The following is an 18,504-nucleotide window of genomic DNA, read 5'->3' as shown; positions in this document are numbered from 1 at the left end:
GCCCTCTGCAGCCAACATCACACACAAAAAAAATCACACATCATTCACCTCCCTTACTGTTTCTGGGATCTTGCTGTGGACAAAAGATGCGCTACTGTTTTTGCTTCCATAGCAACAGTAACTTCACTTCAACAAAGCTGCGAATTGGACATGAGAAATTTTGGGACTTCATGAGGACTTGACAAGACGAGATATAAATGCAATTGATCTCTCACTGACCTCCTCATGTGCCTTTGAAATCACAGGACAAAATGATGGTGGCTGAGGTGTGGGAGCCAGTAGCACAAGTATGCAAAATAAGTATTCTTGGAATTACCTTTCATTTCTCTCTACTGTACAACCTTGACTGACTTTGTCGCAAGAGGTGCAAATGAGACCCATTTAACAGATAGACTTACTCAGATGCTGTACACTGTGGGAAGCCATTATGATGGATTATTTATTAGACTCATTCCGCTAGTCACATTTGGAGCTGTTATGCCAAAGGCATTAATGTGTGTCTGTACCTTGATCCTGTTAAATATGTTAATGTATGTTAAGTGCAGAGTTATTCGTCTAATCCTATCCCTGGTAGCTAACTAGAGAAACCGTAATGTTGGCAGTCACAGGCTGTTCAAAGTATTTGGAGCTGATCAATAGGGTTTAGCCACCCATTCAATTCAAGTATCCTTTTGTGACTGATGGCCTGCTGATTTTGCAAGTGATCGGCTGGATTGGCAGCTTGGAGTTGGAACAGCAGCTGGGTAGATCTTGACTTTGTGCGATTATAACAAGCTGCAACATTTTTCAACTCCCCCGCGTTTTATTTCTATTGACTTCTACCACTCCTTTGACAATGCCAAGGTCTACACCACACGGTATTAATGCTCTTTGTTCAAGAATTTCTGCCAAGCAATTGGGGTTATGTATTGGCAGAAATCCAGCCAGTTGCTCAGTCGGTCTAAGACTGGGAACATGAAGATAATCAAAGGATCTGTGATAGAGTTTCACTGTGAAAGGTGTTTTATAAAACAATTTTCTGTTAAAGGGCTTGCACAGAAGTGGCTTTGTTTTGCATTTTTAGAAGCAGAATAAATCTTATAATTACTGCAAATACTGCTGAGAAGAGAGGCATATTGTCGAAGCCTTTTGTCTTGCGCTCATCGGGGCAAATGCAAGAATGCCAAATTTCAAATGATCACAACAATTATTACTAGAGGAGAAGAAGCTGATGATTGGTGGGCAAGTTAACTCTAATTGGCTGAAGCACTGCCATGGAGAAAGCAACAGGGGACTTGCACCTTGCACCTTTTTTGAATTACCCGGGAGCTTGGGGAGCACATAATTCCTGGTTGCTTTCTCCATGACAACGCCTTAGCCAATCAGAGTCGTCGACCAATCAGCACCCTTTTCTCCTGTAGTATAAATTGTTGTGATCATTTGAAACTTGGCATTCTTGCATTTGTCCTGTTGCGTGCAAGATGAAAAGCTTCAGCGACATGTCTCCCTTTTCAGCAATATTCAAGTTCTATGCTACCAAGCAATTTAAATATCTAGTCTGTAGTGTTCATTTACCTGTTTAATCTTATCTATAGCCTAAGTCTTGCCTAGGTCAAGTGTTTGAGGATGCAAAGATAAAAATACTTTATTGCAGTTATCTGGAGCAGTGAAGTTGTGGGGGGGTGGGGGGGGGTCTCTCATCTTCTTACATTTTCCTAGATATTGGGGTGAAAGGGATGGGAGGATATTTTCGCCATCTACTGAGGGTAGTGGGGGAGCGCTGGCATAATTTTAATAACCAACAATCAACATTCAAACTTCAACTCATTTTCCCAAGCTTTGCAGTTTTACGCCTTTGCAATGTGATTGGCACCATTCTTGCAAAAAGTTCATCAAGTGCAGCTCCGTGCGGAGTAACGTTCCCTTCACTCTTACCTCAACAATGTGTCTCAAGCACCAACCTCAAAGAACATCCCTCAAAGAACAGCCTCCAAGAAAAAGCACTAGAGTTTCATTATTTCCATTGTCCAGACTGGTCTTCCCAAGGCCTGTCTGAATGACATTGCCAATTAGTGTCAAAATAGGGCCAGTATTGAGTCCATAATGATTTGAAACAGGTCTGAGACAGCCCAAACTCATGTCATGTTAGGGCCCTCATAACTGGCAGACAGAGGAAATGATAATCCATTAGATCTTTGAGGTGAAAGACCCATCTGTAGTATCCAGTTGCCCCAACTCACTTTTCTCCTCAAATGTTTTATGTGCGTGTCGACCCTTGCAATGGTATCACATTTGCCATTTACAAGTGTTCTTTTCCCCACATGCACAAACATTCATAAGACAGACTTCACGGTGGGTCTGGTCTACATTTCAGGCAGAACCTACCTCCCAGTGGTGGTTTTCAGCAGAGCAGTCTGTACCTGACCATTACTGAAGATAAATCTCGCTGCCCAAAGTGAGGTGGAAGTGCCCTCTTTAAAGGAAACTCAAGGCTTTACCAAAAACCTTGAACAAATGCCATGGCGAAAGATCACCATTGCCAGCCCCAGCCTGGTGGTCGGCGTTCACTAAGGTTAAAAATTGGGTGGACTAGGATTTTTTTGTGCCCATTGTGCAAGTACTGTGTGCTTGGAGAGTGGAATCTTTTTGCCATCCTTTTCACCCCATTGCCTGCATCTCAAACTCCCAGCTCAGGTACAGCACACCCATCCAGCTGGCACGATAAACTAAGAATATGCCTCAAGGCTAGGCTCAGAAAAACATTTTACTGTTTCAGGTTGAACATTCTGACTTCCCACACTAGACAAGCCTGAAGCCTTTGGAGTCCTGCAAGTGACTAATTGATGATCAATTTATGGACAATTTTGTGCTGTGGGTTCACCGCAAAAGTCAGGGAGGATCTGACTGAGCACAACAGAGGGGGTACTTCCATCTCATCAGTAGTAACTGGAATTGAAATCAGGCCACAGAGGTGAAGGGGCATTGTTTAGATGACTCACCCGAGATGGAGCAGAAATTTTCCATTCTAATGCTCCAATATTTAACCTGGATATTGAAAAATCTGCTATCGTCAGTGCTTTGCCTGCTGTAAGGACACTTGACTTTGAAACAGTGCCTAGCCCAGTATGAAAGTCAGAGTGACTGAGCATTCAATGTTCCTACATCAGCCTAAGTACCATCATTATCCCGATACAATGGTCAGAGGTTAAAATGGTGGAATATAGCTAACATAACAATGGTTAAATTGAGGGGTGGCGAGGAGGGAGCGTCCACGATTGAGGTAGTGATGCATGGACTGTACAAGGAGTTGACTGGATGGGCCTAATGGCCTGCTTTTTTTCTTAGCTCACATTTTTAAACTTAGCTTGAACCCCAGCAGCTGCATGGGCCAAAGCTCACAAAATACACTATTTGTGAGGCACCGTGAATTATTTAGTGTAAAACAATGTTAAAATGGTTCACTAGCACAGAATTTTTAAAATATATATGTCTCTAAGCTGTTGATGAGAACAGGAGTTTAGCTTGCCAGGTACCTGCTGAGACACAGTGTATGGACCATCTAGGGTCTTGCATTAAGTTGTGCACATAACTGAACATTTTTTTTTAAAAAACCAGACATGTGACTTCCAGTTTATCTTTTCTTTTGTGTTGGTGGGGAAGGATTCTGAGAGTTTGTTTTTTTACAGGTCCTATAGGATTGGGGTTCTTATAGTCTGCACGTAACGGTTGCTGATAATTCTGTGATATGTTGGAGGGATGAGGAAGGGTGTGTGTGCCTGTCGGGTCAGGTGCTCTTCGGGATGTTTCGCAGGTTTTTCAGCTCTAATTCCAGTTGGCGTATTTTCACGTCTTTCTGTGTCAGCTCTTCCTTTAATCTCCGGATCTCATCCTGTTGCCGGAAGAACATTCGGAGCAGCTAAAACAAATAACATTTCAAATAAATCAGCCACAGTGACAAGGAGAAGGTGCATTTGTTTCTTATTTATTTATTCTGTTCATCCCCCTCCTACTCTCCTCTCTCCCTCTACACTCCTCTCCAAACCTCCTCAACCCTCCTTTCTCTCTCCCCACCCTTTTTTTTATTCTTTCATGGGATGCGGGTGTCACCAGCTATGCCAACATTTTAATTGCCCATCCCTAATTACCCTTGAGAAGTTGGTGATGGGCTGCCTTCTTGAACTGCTGCAGTCTGTGTGGTGTAGGTACACCCACAAAGCTGTTACGGGGGGGGAGTTTGAGGATTTTGATCCAGCGACAGTGAAGGAACAGTGATATATTTCCAACACAGGATGGTGAGTGGCTTGGAGGGGAACTTCCAGATAGTGGTGTACCCGTCTGCTCCCCTTTATCCTTCTAGGTGGTGGGGGTTGCAGGTTTGGAAGCTGCTGTTGAAGAAGCCTTGGTGAGTTTCCACAGTGCATCTTGTAGATGGTACACACTGCTGCCACCGTGCGTCGATGGTGGAGGAAGTGGATGTTGAAGTTGGTGGATGGAATTCTCTTCTATCTCCTCCTTCCTGTCCCCAGGATGCAGACACTTGATGGCATTCCATAAGTGTTGGCTTGCTTCTGATACCCTTACCCAGGTGCCACTCTTCCTGTGCCAGCCTAGTCAGTGAGTATCTGCTCCCTATTCAGCATCACAGTTGAACCCATCCTCAGTATCACCCAATGTCCATATACTTGCACTTTCTAGCAAGGTACAGTACAACAAATTTCCCTTTTCCTAGCCTGGAGGCATTGAGACAAGTTGTGATAGTTGAAATGTGCCAACTGTGACCAAACACTAAGGAGTGAAACTGGCATCAAATCTGATTGAGTAAAGGTCAGTCTGTTTAGAAGGGAAAAAAGAACAACTACTCGTTCAGCAGCTTTCATAACCTCAGCCAGTGGAGTACATTTGAATTGTAGTCACTGTTGTAACGTATGAAATGCAGAAGTCAATTTTGTGCACAGCAAGCTCCCACAAACAACAATGTGATAGTGACCAGATAATTTTTTTTTATGATGTTTATTGAGATAAATGATAAATATTGAGCCACTGGCGAGAACTCCACTGCTCTGCTTCACCATAGTGTCATGGGATCTTATACACACACCTGAGAGGGCAGGTGTGGCTTCACCTCAACAGCTCATCTGAGAGCCACACCCTATGTGGGTGTAGCACTCCTTCAGTACTGCACTGGAGTGTCAGCCTTGACTTCTGTGCTCAAGCCCTGAAGGGGGACTTGAACCTACAACCTCTAACTCGGAGGTGAGAGCGCTACCAACTGAGCCACAGTTTACATGACCGGTTGATCAATTTTAGTGATTTCAGTTGAGGGAGAAATACTGACCAGGACTCTTTGAAATAGTGCTATGGGCCTTTTATATTCACCTGAGAGGGCAGACGGGGCTTTGGTTTTAGTGTCTTATTCGCAAGACAGGAGAAGCAAACATTTGGGAAGAAATTAAAGTGCGAGTGTAAACTGATGCCTCAGGCTTTCTCCAGACCCACCTCATTCTCTGTCCGAGGTGGCACATTTTCTAATAGATCGATTCCGTTCACTACAACACTTTTCTTGTCCTTTTTAGGCACCTTGAAAGCAATGTTTGTAGATTTGTAGCCTTCCTTCAAAGACATTAGAATTGGATCTGCAACAAAAAGGCACAGGACATAAGAGCTTGTAAAAATGGCAGACTTAAAATATTGAACTTCTGGTAAACCTGGAGTGTGTCACATTCAGATCATGAAACACCTAAGAAGAAATTAATTGACAGGCTTTTCTCTCACAGCCTATTTGTTGAAGAAAATCAATGTAATGTTTCATATCAAACTGTAAATTATTTTTAATGGATAAATTTAGGACATTAGCTTAAACAACAATAGTGTGCATTTATATAGTGCCTTTAACATAGCAAAACATCCCAAGGTGTTTCACAGAAATGTAATCAAATAGAATCTGACACTGAGCTATATAAGGAGTTATTAGGACAGGTAACCAGGAACGTGGGTAATGGGGTAGGTTTTAAGAGACACCTTATAGGAGGAGAGAGAGGCAGGAAGGTTTAAGGAGGTAATTCCAGAGCTCAGGGATGAGATTGCTGACATATTAAATCCTAATAGTTGGATAAAGGATAGAAGTTCAAACACAGTTGAAGGACTGAGATCAGCATTCTCTTCACACAAGTGTGGTCAACACATGGAATAGATTTTGGGCTGAGTAGCAATGGAAGAACCTTAGAATTGTTTAAGAAACAACTGGATAGTGTGATTGGAGGACGGTAGGTTTATTTAATACATGGATAATAAAGGATGGGTCAAATGGCCTACTCCATCTATGACAACTGCTCATTGTATAAACTAAAATTAAGTATATGCAGCTGGAGGGCATCTATTGGATGATTATTTGAGTATATATAAAGAGATACTTATTGACACTGGTGTTGGGTAGTAGAGCTATACATTTGTAATGTTTCACTTGGTGAATAAATATTGACTTCCGGTCATCTCTTTCACCAAACTGGCTGTCTGGAGTTTAACAATGCAGTCTTCCTTGATGCAATTTTCATGACTTGAAGGATACAAAATCCTGCCCCCAAGCAGGAGAGTGTAAGGAGGGGGAAACACACTGCAATTGAGATGCAAAAGAGTGGAGTGTGCAAATTGGAACATGGAGCTGGAAAAAGTCACCGTGGAAGGATAGGGTAATACCATGGAAGGATCTACCTGACATTCCTGCTCCCAATTTCCATCCAGCGAAGGTAAACAAATGTGGGTTTCAGATGAGGACAGGAGCTGATTTGAACACAATACCCTGCATAGTTGAAGATCCTGTTAACACTAATCTCCAGGCTGTCACAATTAGCCACTTGAGTGAGGTGTCATAAGACAGCATGTAAGTGTTTCTCACGTGTTGGTGCAGACTCGATGGGCCGAAAGGCCTTTCCTGCACTATGTGATTCTGTGATTCTGTGCACCACAGCAAGAGTCAGCACAGGGGATTCAGCAGCCTCCTGGTTGGACAGGAGATGTATTTAAGGGGAAGGTGGGGGAGAAAGTAATGGAAGTAAATGTTGGCAGGGAGAGACACAGTAAGGTGGGAGGGAGGCTCATGTGGAGATAATCACAAGCTTAGATCTGTTGAAAGAAAAAAATGACCTGCATTTCTATAGCACTTTCCACAACCCCTAAGGTCTCCGAGAACTTTACAGCAAATGTAGTCGCTGTTATCATATAGGAAACATGGCAACCAATTTGTGCACAGCAAGCTCCCATAAACAGAAATGTGATAATGGCCAGATAACCTATTTTTAGTGATGTTGGCTGAGAGATAAATATTGGCCATAACAGCAGGGAGAACTCCGCTGCTCTTCAAATTGGGGCCATGGGATCTTTTACATCCACCCAAGTAGGCAGATAGAGGCTCATCAGAAAGCTGGCACCTCTGACAGTGTTGCATTCCCTCAGTACTGCACTGGAGTGTCAGCTTTGATTTTGGTACTCAAGCCCTGGAGTGATTCAGAGGAAGAGTGTTACCAACTGAACCATGGCTAACATTTGGGCTAAACTGTTTCTGTGCTGTATATTCTATGCATTTGACCTCCTTGTCAATAAAGGCACTTTTAACTTTTCTATCAGTGTGTGAGCAAAAGTCATTTGGGTCACAAGCAAGCAGGTAACATTGCTGTTGAAGTCATAAAATGTTAAGATGCACATCTAATCTGTGAATGCGAACAGGCACAGATGGCTGATTAAGTCACAATCTGTCCATTGAATAAATGCTATGCCTTCTCATTGTAAAAGCAGGGGTGTACCTCAATGTGTTGTGCTGAACAAAATGTTAGCTGGTAAATTGACACTGGTATTCTTTCTGAATTGCTGTTTCTGTCGCTACCTCCTGGTTGTTAATCATTTAGTATGGGAGCAGAGAAAGAAAAATCTGGCAGCAAGGGTCACCCATCACTGGGTTTTCTTTCTGTCCTTCCTACCTGATATTCCTTTCATAAGAAATATGAGCTAGAGTAGGCCATTGAATCCTTGAACCCATTCCGTCATTCAAGAAGATCATGGCTGAATCTTCTACCTCAGCTTCACTTTCCTGCCTTATCCCCATATTCCTTAATTCCCTTCATGCCTAAAAACCAATCAACCTCTTTCTTGAACATGCTCAAGTTTGAGTATCCACAGCACTCTGGGGTGGAGAATTCCAAAGAGTCACAACTATTCAGTTGCCTAGGCCTCAAACTCTGGAATTCCCTCCCTACACCTCTCCACTTCTCTACCTTGCTTTTCTCCTTTAAGATGCTCCTTAAAACCTACCTCTTTGACCAAGGTTTTGGTCATCTGACCTAATATCTCCTTATGTGGCTTGGGGTCATACTTTGTTTTATAACGTACTGATGAAGTGCCTTGAGTTGTTTCATTATGTTAAAGGTGCTATATAAATATAAGTTGTTGTCGTTGTTTAGCAAAGAAATTTCTCCTCATCACAGTCCTGAATGGCTGACCCTTGGTTCTGAGAGTGCAACCCCTATTGCTGGACTCCCCAGTCAGGGGATGTATCCTCACAGCCCCTCAAGAATTTCATTTATTTCAGTGAGATCACCTCTCATTCCTCTAACTTCCAGGAAATATAAGCCTAGTCTACCCAGTCTCTCCTCCAAGGACCATTCTCCCATTCCAGGAATCAGTTGAGTGCCTTTAATGCACTCCCTCTAAGGCAAATATATCTCTCTTTAAGTATAAGGAGACCAAAACTATACAGAGTATTCCTGATGTGGTCTTTCCAAGGACCTATATAATTGCAGTAAGACTTCTTTACTTTCCTACTCTAATCCTTTTGTAACAAAGGCTAACATACCCAGACTGGGCCCAGTATAATGTCCATATGATAATGACAAAAATCTACCATGCCATGTTTTTATAATGTGTGGTCTGATGTGAGGTGGTCCAATATGAGCAGAATTACAATTCCAAAATGGGACAAGAGGCAAAAGTGAGGACAAGGATGCAATTATGACTAAGGATCTGACATTTGCCTTGTTCCTGATTATAATTCTTTACAACCCTGTCAGACAAATTCACAGATCACAAGAGTCAGAAGTGAAAAATTATAGACCAGTGATTTCCTGGATTCTTCTGGCATTGATAACTTGGACTTTCCCATGGAAAGGGGTGGAGTCAGGAATTTTACAAGTATCTGCCAATCCATAGACAAACTTCTCTCAGCAATTAGCCTCTGACTGACCACAAGGCATAGCTATTTACAACAAAAATGAATAAAGGAATGTACAACATTAAAGACAGCTCCAGTTTAGCAGAAGATTAATATGTTGCATTTAAGGGGATGCTAAATAAGCATATGTAGGATAAGGGAATCAAGGGTTATAGAGAAAGAAAGACTTGCATTTATATAGTGCTTTGCACAACCACCAGGTGTCTCAAAGTGCTCTACTGACATTGAAGTGTAGTCACTGTTGTAGCATAGGAAATGTGGCAGCCAATTTGCACGTAGCAAGCTCCCACAAAAAACAATGTGATAATGACCAGATAATCTGTTTTTGTGTTATGATTGAGGAATAATTATTGACCAGGATACTGGGAGGACTCTCCTACTCTTCTTCAAAATAGTGCCATGGGATCTTTTACATCCACTCAAGTGGGCAGATGGGGTCTTCGTTTAATTTCTCATCTGAAAAATAGTGCCTTCAGCAGTGCTGTAAACCCTCAGTACTGCATTGGAGGGTTAGCGCTGATTTTTGAGCTCAAGCCCTGGAAATGAACTTGACCCCAGAATCTTGTGACTCAGAGGTGAGTGTGCTACCAACTGAGCCATGGCTGACATAGTTTACACTGATTGAGTTAGATGAGGAGGCTTGAGTGGGGCATAAACATTGCCATAGACTGGTTGGGCCAAATGATCTGTTTCTCTCCTGCGTATTTTATGAAGTGCGATGCACGGTGCATTCAGCTCCAGTCCTTAAAATATATTGCATCCTGCAGTGTGAACTGTGAGTATCACCATGGGGATGCTGCTAATAATTAACATTTATTTTTCTCTGATGTGGGCCTGAACCCTAATGTAGACCTTTGAGGTTCATCAGCAAATAATTTAGAAATAGGATGAATGACAATTGTAGTGACAAAGAGTTCTAGGTTGGTAAATTGATACTCAGTTGTTCCTTTAACCTGGTCTGCAATTGTCCTCAGAATGCCATGAATTGAGGTGAAAAGCTTCTTGGGTATGATTGCTGGCAACGCCAGTTGGTATAATTGACACAGCACATAACGCTTTGAATATTAATGGTAAATATTAGGACCTCTGTTCATGCCGCTCAGCCACTCTTCTGCTGTGAGTGCAGGCTCAGTCCCTGGTGTCATCGGGTAGATATCTTCCTGATATGTTTCAGACTGAAATAAAAGAGGAGTCAAACTCAGTAAAATTGAAAGTAATCGCAAAGTGGATGATTTTATTTTGCTGCCTGCTGCTGGTTTTTCAGTGAACAGGATAGAGGACAGATTGATTCTACTTTTTCATTCATTCACAGGATGTGGGTGCCACTGGCAAGGCCAGCATTTATTCCCATCCCTGATTGAACACAATGGAATGGCTTGCTAGGCCATTTCAGAGGGCAGTTAGGAGTCAACCACATTGCAGTGGATCTGGAGTTACATGTAGGCCAGACCAGGAAAGGATGGCAGATTTCCTTCCGTGAAGGAAATTAGTGAACCAGATGGGTTTTTATGACAACCTGTTAGTTTCATATTCACCATTACTCTTATTAGCTTTCCAATCCAAATTTACTAAATTTGCTGAATTCATAATCCTTACTGCCATGGTGAGATTTGAACCCACGTTACCAGATTATTAGTCCAGTAACATAATCAATATGCTACCATACACCTAGCCTTTTAAGAAATCAACTGCATTGCAATTGCCACCAATCTCTGTCAGGTTCAATCTTCCAGCGTAAATCAAACTCGGTAACCTGGAACAGCTAGGAGACTCATTAAAACATTCAAATAATGCCGTGTTACATGGAAGCAAGAGGAGGCCATTCAGCCCATTAGTGCCCGCTCAGCCATTCAATTAAATCTAGGCTGATCAGCACCTCAACTCTATTTATCCACCTTGCTTTCATATCCCTTCATACCCTTACATGACAAAAATCTCTCAGTTTTGAAATTTTCAGAACTCATCAGCTTTTTGAGCAGAGAATTTCAGATTTTAACCACCCTTTTGTGTGAAGAAATGCTTCTTGACATCATCCCTGAATGGCCTTGTTCTAATTTTAAGGTTATGGCCCTTTGATTCATCCCACCAGAGTGAATAGTTTCTCTCCATCTATCCTACCCAATCCGTCATCTTCGATTCTCCAGTTTCACTGGGCTTTTTATCTTGGTCTCTGATGGAATATTCTTTGTTAGAGCAAGGGTTTCTTCTCAAAAGGAAAGAAAAATTGAGGGAGGTGCCATTTAATGCCTGATTTCTTAACCTTTCTCTTAGTCACTTCAGACTGAGTGAAGAAGCTGAGGAACAGGCTGGCAAGTGGACTAGGAGAAGAGCATTGCAGCTGTTCCCCTGCATGTTCTAGAGAGGTGATGGGGATCAAAATTAGGGGAAAACATTACAGGTTACATTCCCACAAAAAATTGCAACCCTCTCTTTCTCACAGGTTTTCTTTTAAATGAAAATTTCCCCATCCTCCATCCCTCTCCCAAGTTTTCTTCATTCCTCTCCTGAAGGTGTTGCTTCAGACTGTTATACAGGGGCCAGCTGCGATTCCATAAACAAGGCGGCCTCAATCTTCATGCGTGGGCTGACAGAAGGCCTGTTGCTTGACCATGTGGAGCATCACTCCTGACATCCACACGCACTTTCCAACATGAAGCCCAGGCTTGTAACCCACCTCCCAACGCAGCTGTATCGGAGCTGATCGTAGTCGGGATGTGTCCCCTTGGCATCATGTGTTAATTTTGCCATGGATAAGAAATCCTGGCCTTGGTTACTTGTCATCTTTACCAACTGGGACATCAGGGAGTTTAACGGAAGCTTATTTGTTTAATTTTGTTGGAGAAAGCTCAGGCACAAGGTGGCTTGTGGGGATTTTCAGAGAAACAGAGCCCAGAGGGACATGCTATTCAGGAAATGATTACCCTGAAGATTAACAGAGAGAGAAATCAATCTGAATACACTTGAACACAGCTTTTGTTTCAATTGGTGTGTTGATATGGCAACAGATTAGAGAGATCCTTTCTTCAGTTGATCAGATAATGTGAATGTCCGTGCAGCAATGGGTTGTACAGATTTCTGGCTCTTAGTGTTCAACTCACTTTAGGACTTTGGCCAAAATCACTGTTAGACAGAGTCTGACCATTAGCATTCCAACAACAGTAACAACAAATTCCATTTATACGATGCCTTTAGTATGATAAAATCTTCCAAGGCACTTCACAGGAGTGTTAGCAAACAAACTGTGACTACAAATGAAAAATCAAATCACCAAATAAAGAAGTAGGATTTATTTGAAGACATTTTTCTTTGAATATTCACTCTAAAAGGAGTTTATTTTCCCTATGTAAATTGTTAAGCTTGATGATGTCATCAGGGGAGCTGTCTTGCAAAAGCTATGGTGCAAAGGGGAACAGGATTTATTTGAGAGGTTTATTGGCTTATCTGGCTGCATGAAGTTGAGTGTTACGGATTGAAAGGTACCAAGTATGTGTCTCCATTGTCTGCTCAGATGCTTCTAAGTCAAGTAATTGTAGTTGTGGTATCATTGAAATCATGCCCCTGGGATACGGGAAGCACATTTTAGCCAGGGTACTGTCACCTGACCAATATTCACCGGCCACTACTTGAAAATATTTATCCATGGACGTTAAGGGATAATCATTGTATTATTAAGGTTAAGGATATACAGATGGAAGGTATTGATTGATTAAGTACCTTGAGCGCATATAAGGAGAGGCTTTCCCCTACCCTTTTTTCGTTAGTTTGATTTATTGATCATTTGTTTTATTCAAAAGAGTCTATGAGGAGAGACTTTTGCGCATCACCAACTGGAAGTTCCTCTCCAAGTCACTTACCATACTGACTTGGAAATATATCGCTGTTCACTGTCGCTGGGTCAAAATCCTGGAACTCCCTCCCTAACAGTGCGGTGGGTGTACCTACACCACATGGACTGCAGCAGTTTAAGAAGGCAGCTCACCACCACCTTCTCAAGGGGCAACTAGGGATGGGCAATAAGTGCTGGCCCAGCCAGCGAAGCCTACATCCCGTGAATGAATTAAAAAAAAATCGGTAGATGTCCAGCTCCCAGCCAAAGCCATTCAGAGCTTTAAAAATGTGGCCCCCGACCCCAACTGCATTCAATGTGCCAAAGGCGGCTCAAGCTTGCTGTGGACTCCCAACCGAGTTGATCCCTGTTTGGACGGAATTTCACATGGGTCCTAGGTCCTGAAACCTCCCTTGGGAACCTCAGCTCCACAATTTGAGCCATCTTGCAGAAATTCCCTCTGTGCTTTTACATTCTGCAAGGGCTTCTGCTGCTCACCCTTCACTTCCTAACCCTCATCAACTGCCCAGACAAGACGTGGCATTCGGTCCTGCTGTCTGGCAGTGGAGGGGGAGGGGGGGTCACGGTGGATTGCTCTCTACATGGGAGTCCTTCCCTTTTCCACTGGGGACTTAGCGTGGAGGGTGTTGCATCCAGCAGTCCTGTGCAACTGCAAGCTGAGATGGTTCACGGACTTCCAGGCCATCTGTATTTTCTGCAGCCTTGAGGAATCGGTGTTCCATGTTTATGGAGATTGCACAGTTGCAGCCCCCCTTTGACTATTTGAAGGGGCTGCTTCTCAAATTTTGATTGCACTTCAGCCCTTTGCTCCTGATCTTTGGTCACCTGGTACAGAGAGGGGGCAGGGAGGGATGAGGACCTCATAGCAAGCCTGCTCCTGGGCCTGGTCATAAGTGGCCATTAATAGGTCCAGACAGTGGGCGGTCGAAGGGGTTGTCCTGTCTGACTGTCTGCCCCTCTTCAGTGGCTATGTTTGTGGCCGGATGGCCCTGGAGAGGGAGCATGTGATGTCCACTGGTATGCTTGAGGATTTTAGTGACCAATGGACACCGCGGGGGCTGAGGTGTCAGTCCCTGGAATGATATTTTAATTTAATTAGCCCTGTTTCCTTTTCAAGTTTTCTTTTTGTTACTTTGTCCCTTTAAGGGGCTGTCACCCCCATTTATTAATTAGCTTATTTCATTGCATGGGTCTTTTTTTTTTTCAAAAGAGCATAAAAGGAGAGACTTTGTGAGTCAGTAGATGTCCAGCTTGTGACCGAAGCCATTCCGGATCATAACAATGGATCTTCCTAGCAAGGGATTAGCAGCATGGATTTCACTTACCCTTCTTGGCACTATCATGGAGATTGGTTCGATCACTCCTTTCAGTGTAACCAGCTTGTAAAATCTGAACACCTCACAGATGGACACGTCCAGCCCGTGTTTTGGCATCACACCTGTAACAGGTGCAAAGAAGCTGTGAGCAAACTCACATTATTCTCAAACTAAATATGAATATGAAAAAAACAAAGTGCCTCCCTAGGGGAAGGTAATGGTATAGTAGTATGGTCGCTGGACTAGTAATCAGAGACCTAGGGTAACGCTCTGGGGACCTGGGTTTGAATCCCACCACAGCAGATGGCAATAAAAATCTGGAATTAAAAGTCTGATGATGACCATGGAAATCATTGTTGATTGTTGTAAAAACCCATCTGGTTCATTAATGTCCTTTAGGGAAGGAAATATGCTGTCCTTACCTGGTCTGGCCTACATATGACTCCAGACTCACAGCAATGTAGTTGACTCTTAAATGTCCTCTGAACAAGGGCAATTGGGGATGGGCAATAAATGCTGGCCTAGCCAGTGACACCCGCATCCCATGAATGAATAATAAAAAAAAGTGCACAGTCTATGAAATGGAGCAGTAAGCCTAAATATTACAGATTGACAGATTTGTACTTTTGGTAGTGTCTTTTCCTGCTTCATGTCTGCCTCGGCCCTGAACTCTGGAGTTCCCTCCCTAAACCTCTCCTCCTCTAAGTCCATAGTAAAACCTACCTCTGTGAACAAGCTTTTGGCCACCTGTCTTACTATCTTCTTATCTAGCATGATGTCAAACTTTGTTTGATAATTGCTCCTGTGAAGCAATGAAATGTTTGGTTACTTTAAAAATGCTATATAAATGCAATTTATTTTTATTCTTTGATGGGATGTGGCAAGGCCAGCATTTGCTGCCCATCCCTAATTGCCCTTGAACTGAGTGGCTTGCTAGGCCTTCCTGAGGGCAGTTAATATTGCTGTGTGTCTGGAGCCACATGCATGCCAGATTGTAAGGACTGCAGATTTCCTTCCCTAAAGAACATCGGTGAACCAGATAGGTTTTGCAACAATCAATGATAGTTGTCACAGTCAGTATTGCTAAGGCTAGCTTTCAATTGCAGATTTAATTAACTGAATTTAAATTCCACCTACTGCTGTGGTGGGATTTGAATTTATGTCCCCAGAGCATTAGCTTGGGACTCTGGAGTACTAGTCTAGTGGCATTACCACTATGCCACCATCTCTACCACCTCCCAATGAAAGTTATTGTCCTATGTAGTGGACAGGGAATTGTGGGGATCATTGCTAGCTTCACAATGCTATTGGGTATGGTTTCATACCCTGCAGCAGTTCAAGAAGGCGGCTCACCACCACCTTCTCAAGGGCAACAAATGCTGGCCTAGCCAGTGACGCCCATGTCCTGTAAATGAATTTTAAAAAACTAATGCAGGCCTTGAGAAATGTTAAGTTCCTGGCAAACAATATAATTCTGGGTGCTTGGTGTAAGGAGACACCAGCTATTATTCAAAGCACTCTGTGATGACAAGAGATACTAATGGTACATCACAGGTAGTTTGGCTGCCAATTGGCTGCTTGCCGGCAACAACCACCTCATGCACCCTTTACATTCAGCCTCGTGGCCATATTTAGAGTTTTGTTGAGTTAAGGAACAATTGTACTCTGGCTTTTTCCAGTGTATTCACTTGCTCCAGGGATCTCAGCTGAAGCTTGGACCACTCACCCTTTTACTGAGCAATGGGGATGCATTATTAGGCAATGGGGATAGAATGGGCACTGGTTTCATTAACCAATGTGGGAAAGCCTCACTGCTTTTCATTAACGTTTATCACAATCATTTATGAAATGACTGGTAATAATGTGAGATCTTACCCATCCCTTTCTGTGGAGCAGGTGAGCGATATTCCATCAAATAGTGGAGGTATGGTTTCTCGGTGCTAATTTCATAATATCTAATATTCCCATCGCCCTGTGAGAAAGAAAACTAGGTAATAGAAGTGAAAAACGCTCATTCTGTTGGGGGTGGGTGCGGGATTTTCAATGTCACTGATTGGTCGGTAACCTGACAGACTGGGTCATTCGTCCCATTTCTGCCATCTTCATTTCATTTGGATGATAGCCGGGCAGGTGAACCACTCTTCCAGGTTACTGTCCAGGCAACATTGAAAATCACACACCATCATCACTGCACAAGTCAGCCACGGTTGAACGTATGATAAGTAATGTGCAAAATAGGAACAGGGAAAGCCGTTCAGCCCCTCATGTCTGCTCCGCCATTCAATTCGATCATATATCATATCATACGCTTCAGCTGCACTTACCCACCTTTCACTCCATATCCCTTGTCCTTACCCAACAAAAAATGATCAATCTTAGCTTTAACATTTTCAATTGACTTCACGTATCTGCAGCTTTTTGGTAGATAGAGTTCCAGGTTTACACCTTGGTTTGAAAAATTGCTTCCTGACTTCTCTCCAGATCTGATTTTAAGTTTCCCTTCCCTTGTATTTGACTCCCCAACCTGGGGAAATGGTTTCTCCGTATCTGCTCAATTTAAACCTGTGTATGCAAACTCAGGGCTCCACATAAAAGCAGAAAAATCATTTCCCCATATATTTTTCCATTTGACAATTAGGTTTTAAAATTCCAATCGGGTAATCCCAGTCCCCCACTGCTATTCTGTCCAGAGACCAACAGAACCCCCAAGCTGACCCCAGGGGACTCTCGCTGCTCACCTGCCAGAGCTACAGCAGGACATTGACTGTGAGAGACCCATGGGTCTAATTGCTCAAAGAAAATCCATCTAGAAATGATGTTGTGACATTAGCAGGTTAATACTTGCCTGGTGATGAGAGCCCTGATACCAGAGAAAGGTTAAGAATCGCCCCTTTAAATTATAATTGAAAGGGTTGCCTTATGAGGAAAGGTTGAACAAGTTGGACCAAAACCCACTGGAGTTTAGAAGATTGAGAGGTGAGCTTATTGAAACATATACAATTCTGAGGAGGCTTAAGAGGGTAGACATTGAGGATATTTCCACTCATGGAAACTAGAACTAAGAACTAGAACTAAGGAGCATAGCCGCAAAATAAGCGGTCACCCATTTCAAACAAAGATGAGGTATTTTTTTCTCTGAGGGATGTGGATCTTTACTCTCCACCTCAGAGAGCTGTGGAGGCTAAGTCATTGAAAATATTCAAGGCGGAGTTGGACAGATTCTCGAATTATAACGGAGTCAAGAGTTCTGGGGAACAGGTAGGAAAGTGGAGTTGAGGCCAAGATCAGATCAGCCATGACCTTATTGAATGCTGGAGCGGGCTAGAAGGGCCGAATGGCCTACTCCTGGGCCAGAAATTTCTCCCCGTCGCGCGGGGGGGTGGACGTGAATCCGATCAAAGCCGCCATTTTATGTGGGCGGGCCAATTAGGGCCCTCCCACTGTGACGCTCGCCCGGAAGCGCTGAGCGCTCCCTGTGCAGGTGGGGGGTGGATTCCCTGAGTGGTTCCCTGTGCTCTTTTGTGCATGCGCATGAAAGAGCGCAGAGATCTCCCTGAGCCACAGAGGTGCCTCAGTGAGATTTGTTTCCATGTTAAACTTTTTAATAAAGGATTTTTAAACTTTTGAAATATGTCCCCTCGTGTGACCGTGTCACATGGGCTGGGACACATTAATGAAATTTTGGAAAAAATTTTACTGATTTTTTTTTTAAACACTTCATGAAACCTCATCCGGCCCATGGATGAGTTTCCATGAAAAATGCAGAGGCCGCCTGGGCTCTTCACCTGCCCCCCTCCAACCTTACGGTTGGACAGGTCAGCTCATTAGATTGTCTTAATTAGTTTTTAACAGGCCTTCGTAGGCCTTTGACAGGTCAGCGGGCGTGCAGCCAAGAACTGACAATCTAAACGACGCGCGGTGACATTGGGACACACACCTGACTTCACCGCACATCATTTTACGCATTGGCAAGCGGGCCCCACCCCTGCCCTCACCCCCGGCTCACCGCCTGCTCACCAACAGGAAAATGCTACCCCGGTTCCTAATTCTCATGATCTTATCTGGAATGAGAGGAGACTTTCCCCACATGGCCACGTGGGTAGAGCTGAAAGATGTGCTGCGTGGTATTGCTTGGTGTTATTACA

General features: G+C 43.3%; 1 protein-coding gene across 3 annotated transcripts in view; it reads right to left on the bottom strand.

Moving 5' to 3' along the window:
- Positions 1–3,606: 3,606 nt before the first annotated feature.
- coro2ba (coronin, actin binding protein, 2Ba) overlaps positions 3,607–18,504 on the bottom strand; it is a 203,320-nt gene continuing 188,422 nt past the window's right edge. For all 3 annotated transcript variants that reach the window (XM_041175107.1, XM_041175109.1, XM_041175110.1), the window contains 5 exons: positions 16,235–16,331; positions 14,369–14,481; positions 10,281–10,371; positions 5,476–5,612; positions 3,607–3,895 (listed from right to left, as the gene is read on the bottom strand). In XM_041175107.1, coding sequence (XP_041031041.1) covers positions 3,764–3,895; positions 5,476–5,612; positions 10,281–10,371; positions 14,369–14,481; positions 16,235–16,331 — 570 coding nt within the window. In that variant the 3' untranslated portion in view covers positions 3,607–3,763. The remainder of the gene's footprint in view (positions 3,896–5,475; positions 5,613–10,280; positions 10,372–14,368; positions 14,482–16,234; positions 16,332–18,504) is intronic.

Source organism: Carcharodon carcharias, chromosome 26, assembly GCF_017639515.1.
Source record: "Carcharodon carcharias isolate sCarCar2 chromosome 26, sCarCar2.pri, whole genome shotgun sequence".
NCBI lineage: Eukaryota > Metazoa > Chordata > Chondrichthyes > Lamniformes > Lamnidae > Carcharodon > Carcharodon carcharias.
Note: the sequence above shows the minus strand (reverse complement) of the source record. Positions and strands in the feature narration are given on the sequence as shown.